Source organism: Marmota marmota, unplaced genomic scaffold, assembly GCF_001458135.2.
Source record: "Marmota marmota marmota unplaced genomic scaffold, marMar, whole genome shotgun sequence".
In the NCBI taxonomy this organism is placed as follows: Eukaryota; Metazoa; Chordata; class Mammalia; order Rodentia; family Sciuridae; genus Marmota; species Marmota marmota.
Window position 1 is genome coordinate 5151542 of NW_026000174.1, and position 8790 is coordinate 5160331.

An 8790-nucleotide genomic window follows, 5' to 3' on the forward strand; every position below is an offset into this window, starting at 1 on the left:
ACCTCCAAATACATTAAATGAAAGTATCCCCTTAATTCCTACAACATTACTCAAGTTTACGCATTTATTAATTTTCTCCATCATGATGATTAACTATTAGTCTCCCCAACTGTAGATTTTTTCATCTTCCTTCAATTGCTCACACTATTTTTAGGTTTACCTTTCTGAATCATAAATATCATCGTCCTAATACCCCAAGGCCCTCACTTAGAAAAAGCCTACTAAGAAAAAGCCAGCCCCTTGGCAAGATATTAATTGCTCTCATTATCCACCCTCTATCAGCTGTCTGGCCTGATCACTTTCCACTCTGCTTTGGCCAAGCCAAGCTGCTCAAGATTCCCAGCATGCACCACATACTTAAACCCTTCTTGGTATTGATCATGTTTTTCTAGTTTCTTATAATGACTCCTTTTACTTCTCCACATTTTAAATCACATATATGTCCTTTAAACATAGCTTAGATGGTAACAAAGTATGCCTGGGAATGTACTGAAAAATTTGTATCCATTTGATTTCACTATTTCCTTCTTTATCTGATATTTATTGAAGACCATGAGACTGAACAATCAGTCATCCTAAGCAATTCACACAATTTCTGGTATATAAGAAGTGCCTAATTAACATTTGTTGAACATAACCAGGACATATAAATGATTATACCAAAAAAGTCATGTCAAGTATCAATGAAACAATAGGAGGAATAAACAGCATCTTGGAGGATGTGATGATGTTCTGCATGTGAAGCAAAGCATTAAAATCAGCATACTACAGCAACACAGAAACATCAATGTTTATAGCAGCACAGTTCACAATAGCCAAGTTATGGAACCATCCCAGGTGCCTGTTAATAGACAAATGGATAAAGAAACTATGGTATATATGCACAATGGAGTTTTGCTCAGCCATAAAGAATGAAATTATGGCATTTTCAGTAAATGGATATAACTGAAGAACATCATGCAAAGTGAAAAAAGACAGAGTTAGGGTTAAGGTCGGTGTTTTCTCTCATACTTAGAAGCTAGAATGAAATTAGAGGGGGAATCCCATGAATATAGAAGGTAAATAAATGGAGTAGATGGAGGTGGTTGGGGGGGGAGGGAGAGTGATGGAAAAAAGAAGGAACTATGGAATGAAATTGACCACATGATGATGATATGAACAAATATAAATATACCACAGTTAATTTCATCTTTCTGTATATCCATAAAGCACCAATTAAAAAAAAATAGAAGAGCAGTACAGTAGAAGGAGGAGAACAGGGGAGGAAGGAGGGATGAAAAGAGGAACTACTGGAGACTAACATGGAACAAATTATATTTCATGCATGTAGGATTATGTCAAAATTAACCTCACTATTATGTATAATAACAATGCACTGATTAAAAAAACATTCAAAAAATAAACAAGAATATTGGCAAGAGTATTATGGTATAAAGCATGCACACAGAAATACACAGAATAATAGAAAACATAAGAAAAAATTAAGATCAAATAAATGATAGGTATAAGTTTTCAAGAATAAGTTGAAGAGTTAAATAAGACAAAGGTTGCAGATCTTTGGAAATGTGAATGAAGAAAAAGACAATAATGGAAATACATGAGGAGGTATTGTAATAATGAATGGCACTTTACAAGTTACACTGGTAACTTTAGTAATATCATTTCATGAATTAAGGACACAAAAATGTGTTGTATCTCTATTAAAACAATAATTCAAATTTAATATTGCAAAATATTAGAAATACCACTTATCCTGCCTCTTATTACTTTAGAGAAGGAGAACATTAACTAGCCGTTTATTATCACCAACTAGGTCTTTAGTTCCACAAGTAATAGAATAACTTTAGTTCAGATACTCAAAAATGTTTAAAGCAAGCAATAGGAATGTATCCTTCAGCACCATTCAAATGCTATTTCCTTAAGCAACAGATAGGGAGTCTTTCCTTTGGAAAATCAGTTATTGGAAAGGAGAATCTTATGCTTTGGCTCAATTTTATTCAGTGACCTCATAATTAAAACAAGCAATAAAACTGATACTCTCTACATCTTTAAACGTCTTTTTTTAATTGATTTTATTTTTTAAAAATACATGACAGCAGAATGCATTACAATTCTTATCACATATATAGAGGACAATTTTTCATATCTTTGTATATAAAGTATGTTCATGTCAATTCATGTCTTTATACATGTACTTTGTTGTTGTTGTTGTTTTGCATTACAATTCTTATTACACATATGTACCACAAGTTTTCATATCTCTGTTTGTATATAAAGAAGGTTGACACCCAATTCGTATCTTCATACATGTACTTTGGATAATGATGTCCATCACATTCCACCATTCTTGCTAATCCCCAGCCTCCTTTCTTTTCCTCCCTCCCCTCTTCCCTATCTAGAATTCATCTATTCTTCCCATGTTCCCCCTCCCTGCCCCACTATGAGTCAGCCTCCTTATATCAGAAAAAACATTCGGCATTCATTTGGGGGCGATTGGCTAACTTAGCATTATCTTCTCCAACGTCATCCATTTACCTGCAAATGCCATGATTTTATTCTGTTTTATTGCTGAGTAAAACTCCATTGTGTATATATACCACATTTTTTTTATCCATTCATCCACTGAAGGGCATCTAGGTTGGCTCCACAGTTTAGCTATTGCAAATTGTGCTGCTATTAACATTGATTTGTCTGTGTTCCTGTAATATGCCGTTTTTAAGTCCTTTGGATATAAACCAAGGAGAGGAGGGATAGCTGGGTCAAATGGTGGTTCCATTCCCAGGTTTCCAAGGAATTTCCATACTGCTTTCCATATTAGCTACACCAGTTTGCAGTCTCACTAGCAATGTATGAGTGTACCTTTTTCTCCACATCCTCATCAACACTTATTGTTGTTTGTCTTCATAATAGCTGCCATTCTGACTGGAGTGAGATGATATCTTATAGTGGGTTTTGATTTGCATTTCTCTAATTGCTAGAGATGATGAACATTTTTTCATATATTTGTTGATTGATTGTATGTCCTCTTTTGAGAAGTGTCTGTTCAGGTCCTTGGCCCATTTGTTGATTGGGTTATTTGTTTTCTCAGTGCTTAGCTTTTTGAGTTCTTTATACCCTAGAGATTAGTGCTCTGTCTGATGTGTGAGGGATAAAGATTTGCTCCCAGGATGTAGGCTCTCTGTTCACCTCACAGATTGTTTCTTTTGCTGAGAAAAAAACTTTTTAGTTTGATTCCATCCCATTTATTGATTCTTGGTTTTAATTCTTGTGCCATAGGAGTCTTATTAAGGAAATTGGGGCCTAATCCCACATGATGAAATCTAATAGAAGATTTCTTCTATTAGACACAGAGTCTCTAGTTTAATTCCTAATTCCATTTTGAGTTAAGTTTTGTGCATGGTGAGAGATAGGGGTTTAATTTAAAAGTCTTGGTAGGATTTACTTCCCAGTCAGCTGATTTAGCACATCAACCAAGGAACCTAAATATGGAGTTGGTGCCACTGATTTTCTATCAGGTGACAGAGACTTCCCCAGAAATCAGTGCTATGACATGGTGCTGGGCCTTTGTCCTGCTCATCCTATTCACTCATCTTTCCTAAATGTCTAAGACTTATGCTTGAGCTAATGTATATAGGACAGAGAAATTGTTCTTAAGTGATGATGTTCTTCAAAAGCCACCGACATAGCTGGGCATAGAGGCACATGCCGATAATCCCAGCAGCTGGGGGGGGGGCGGCTGAGGCAGGAGGATCCTGTGTTCAAAGCCAGCCTCAGCAAAAGCGAGGTGCTAAGCAACTCAGTGAGACACTGTCTCTAAATACAAAATAGGGCTGGGGATGTGATTCAGTGGTCAAGTGCCCCTGAATTCCACCTTTCTGAACTTTCTGAGCTAGTACTCCCACCCCCACCAAAAAAAACCTTTCAGTGTAACTTAGAGTTCAGTATTTCCTAACAAAAATGTGCACCTGAGTTCAATCCCCAGTACAAAAAAAAAAAAAATGTGAAAGAGTATCTTCTGTGTCAAGCCTTGATTGAGACTGTACAGATAAGTCCAAAACTTTGCTCACAAGGTATATTTAATTTAGTAGGAAAAATAGGCACATGAATAAGTTGTGGTGGTCTCAGTCCTGGTGCTGCTGTGGATGTGTGGAACTGATGGGGTGGCAGCATGGACACTGGGTCAGCTGGAAGGCAGGAAACTGTCACAGCTACTTCACAGAAGAAATGCTGGATGGTCTCTAGGAACATGGTAACTCAGAAGAGGAGGGTAGACTGAGAGTAAGGATTTTTAAGATGAAGAACATTCCAAGCCCTTAGCGCTCCAGTGTTGAAAGTTGTAAGTATTGGCTGTGCTTTTTCTTGCATTGGCTTTTTCTCTTGCAGTTCTCAGAATTCATGTGGCTGGGCTCTGCCTGAGGCGGTGGAGGAGACAGGCACGGGCTGCCTATCATTCTTTAATCATAGTAGCTCTATAACACACTGTCCATGTAAACAGTAATATGGAAAGAATGGAATCTGCTTCATCCCAAGAAGAGATGCTTAGTGTTTCTTAAAATACCACTTACTGTCACTGTCTGGCAGCTCCCATACTATTTTAAGTATGTCCCCTGCAGGTGTGGTTTAGGCATTGCTATCTGGAAGTTATAGAAATTCACTTCTGTCTCTAGGTCTTGACTATCAAATAATCCACTGTATTTGTTTTCATAGAATAAAAGGGTAATTATATGTTGTGAAAGAATCTGCTTCAAATTTAAGAGAAACTGGCTGACTTTTCCTGTGTAACATAAAAGGAGTCAAATTCTCTGAGCACTTCATGGTATTATTTGCATTTAAGTGTCACTAAAACTTTAAAAGGGACATTAATTGGCATAATTTAAGATAGACTAATAATTAGTCATAAGGTGGTTATAAGTCAATAGAGAATACTGAATATATCTTTGCTTTAATTATGTGGGCTGGGCTAATAACGAGAACATTATCAGGGATTCCAGTTGCTCATGAATCTCTGTTAGTAAGAATCATCAGTCTTCACCCAAGAACTATCATTACTTTCTGAACAAACTAGTGGAAGATAAATTGTAGAGGAAAGGACGAGACTCACTGTACAAAAGAAATACAATTAGCAAATAAGCACATAGGGAAAAAATGTTCTCACTAAATAAGAAATGTTCGTTGCAAATCTGGATGTCATTTTGTACCTATTAAATTTTCAGGGAATTAAAAACATATGATGCCAATATTTGTAAAACTAGGTAAAACTGGTAATGATATATATGTACCTTTTAGGGGCAATAACATTATACAAAGCTTTTAAAAATAATGACATAAATCAAGAGTATAATGTTTGATGCATTTGGGGAAATACCTCAAAAAGAAGTTGTAGAACATGAAAAAAGTAATTGATAACAACATGATAATTATAATACTATTTATATTATTAAAATAATAAAAGTAACTTAAATATTCAGTCATAAAGGATAAGTAAATAAATTATATCTTCATAGGAAGTAATACTATATAATACCAAAATAATAATTATAGAGCTTTTATCAGAAATGCTTAAATTATAATGTTAGGAAAAGCATAGGACATGAAGTTTCATATATTTGTATATATATTGAACTATGTGAAATACATGTAGACATATAGAGTCAGGAAGATATGTAGAAAGGACGTACACTTGGCAAAAGATAGGCTCTACTTTTGATTTTGTTCCACATTTATAAGCTGTTCATTTCTGACAAGCTGTGTAAGTTCAAAGTGTTTTGGTTTTTTAAATATAAGACAGACATACTCATATCTACCTTATAGAACGACCATGAGAATTAAATTAGATAACTCCTTAAAGTTTGAGAGACAGTAATGGAAGAATGGATGGATGAATATTTTTACTTTCTCCTACTTTTCTTGCCATTAATTTTTAAGTAAACTTATTGTGTACATTTAAGATATGCAAAATCATATGATAAGCACATAACAGTATAAGGATTACTATCCAGAGGCAAATTAAAACATGAATCATCACACACAGTTACCCTTTTTAGTTGTTTTGTTTTTGAGGCAAAATCAGCTAAAATCTACTTATTTAGCATAAATCCCAAATACAATATAATTTTATTAACTATAGTCCTCATACTGTACATTAAGCAAAACTTAATCATTCTATATATCTTCTACTTTGATTCTCATTGATTTTATAATATTTCATAATAGAAAATGCATTTAATTTCATATTTATCACCAAAGTTGTATTCTGTGCAGAAATATACAGCTTGTGTATTGACTATATGTCTAACAAAAGGAATCTAAATAGATACTCTTTTTTATTACTAAATATTTCAAAGTACACCTTCTCCCAAATTACATTAGTTTATCTATGTAAAATATAGCTCTTAGTGTGTGATAGACATTGTTGTGAACACTGTATTCTGAATCCTTATAGCACCCCAACCAGGAAAGCACTATTACTATTTTTATAGGTTGTAAAAATGAGGAACTGACACACAGAGAGGTTTAAGATTAAGCAGGTCACATTGGGAGATGTGGATGAGTCAGACTCTGAACTCTGCTGTTCTGGGCCCATGATGTGAGTCCTGAATGCAATCCTGCTTTTTCACTGGCTATTCAAAGCACATTCATTGAGTATCTGTGGTGCTTGGCTCTGTGAGGAACACAAAAGGTAATCCTTGATTTGAAGTCATTCTTTAGGATTTAGCTCTGGTACGAAAATTCTTCTCCCCTAGCCTTAGATAAATGTCCTCCATGTCATGACAAAATGCTACTCAGAGAGAGATATCCCTTCTCACCCAAAATAACCAACATTCTGAATGAAAATCTCTGCAGCCTTTAACTTGGCTCTGTGTGGCAATGTTAGTGTTTTCAAGGTGTGTGCTGAGAAATCCTAGAGCTTTGCAAAATTGTCTAATGCTCTACAAATATTTGACTCAGATTTTTCTTTATACCTATGTGTACATATACACACATTCATATCCCACATATAATGGGAGCCAATATTTCAACTAAAATAATAAACTAACAAACTACAAATTAAAATTAAAAATTCATTCAAATTGTTTTGCTATTAGATTATTATTGTGCCTTTTTTAGATGAAAGATTCACCTCCATCTCATTCTAATTGAAGAATATTCTGAGATTGCAAGGAAAATTCTTACAAATATGAAAAATTATGATAGCATGATGGTTAAGAATAATGACTCCACAATCAGAAAATGAGATGGCATTTCAAGCACATTGATTTACCACGTGACTTTGACTTACCTTCTAAACCTCTTTATAGTTTAATTTCCTCATTAATTAAATTGAAACTACCTTGTGGAGATATTAGAACTAAAAGGTGTAAACATATTATGCACTTTAGGAAGTGACAAAGTGAAAATAATTGCTCAGTAAATATTAGATATTACTATTTTTATTTCAACTGCTTATCTACAAAACCTTTTTTCTCTAGTTACATGCAACCAAAAAAAATTAAGAATTACATTAAACTTTAAGATTAATATGCAACTGAAATTCTTATTTTTCAAGCTTATTAAATTCATCAGTTTGTTATTAATTAATTTTACAAATGTTACAAAAACAGCTAATAAATAAATAAATATATACCAATGAAATACTACTCATGTTTTATAGATTGGGCTTTGAATAAAATTTTATTAGTGAAAATATTCATTAGCTCAAAAAATATGTTGAATCATAATTAAATTTATGTTTTGTGCTCTGTTTTATTCCAAGGGGAAAAATTACCTTTTCTAAGTATGTTTGTTTCTTTTTATGTCTACTTATCATTTAAAGGTTACTTTAGAATAATGCATGTTGAACTCAAATTATGAGGATATATTGACCCCTTTTTCTGATAAACTGCTATATTTTTGTGAGTTATTCTACTTATCACCAAAGATTTCATCTTTACTCTCTATATTTAAATATTGGCTCTTTTCTTGACAATAAGACTGTTAAAATTTTCAGACATTTTAAATGAATGAGCCATGTTCTGTTTTTTCTCTTTTCTTGCAGTCATTCCCAACACAGCACTGCAACCCGTCAGCCTTCAGTGACTCTCCAACGGGCCATCTCCCTAGAAGGGTAAGATAATAATTCAGAGTATTCTCTTAAAATGTGCAGCCTTTGAACCTAAAGAAAGTGTCCCTTCCTCTTTCTCTCATCTCTCTCCTCTCCCGTGTCATAAGCATTTATGTAGCTCATGTTATGTGCCAAGAACTGTTAGGTACAAGATTTAACAAATTAAATAAAATCTTAGCCTTCAAGGGCCTCATTGTCTAGTGTGAATAATAGAATACACTCTCATACTTTCAATACAGTATAAGCATTACATAGTACAGGAGATATGTATAAGAGATTAATGAAGGATCCTGGAGGGGTACCTGACAGAGAAGAGACATCAAAAGCGGCTAGGAGAGCAAGTCAGTGTGGTTTCAGAGAAAATATAACTTCTAAGGTTTGTTTTGAGCTACACACCAGCCCTATATGTAACTCTTGAGCTGAGAACTGATGCATTCATGGATATTTGCCCAACAACTCAAGTTTGTGGACATTTCTGCAAGGGAAGAGAAAAGAAAGTCGAATTTATTGAGTGCTTATTACGTGCCAGGTTCTCTCTCTCTCTCTCTCTCTCTCTCTCTCTATATATATATATATATATATATATAATCTTTCTATCAATCGATCCATCCATCTTCTGTCTCTCTATCAATACGTCTTATCTGGTTTCATTCCAAAATCATTCTCTTAAATTCTCTGACATATATATA

The 8790-nt window shown here is 34.1% G+C and overlaps 1 protein-coding gene across 13 annotated transcripts in view; it reads left to right on the forward strand.

The window, feature by feature from the left end:
* Dlg2 (discs large MAGUK scaffold protein 2) overlaps positions 1 to 8790 on the forward strand; it is a 917250-nt gene that overhangs the window by 503949 nt on the left and 404511 nt on the right. For all 13 annotated transcript variants that reach the window (XM_048787977.1, XM_048787981.1, XM_048787974.1 and 10 more), the window contains one exon: positions 8036 to 8104. In XM_048787977.1, coding sequence (XP_048643934.1) covers positions 8036 to 8104 — 69 coding nt within the window. The remainder of the gene's footprint in view (positions 1 to 8035; positions 8105 to 8790) is intronic.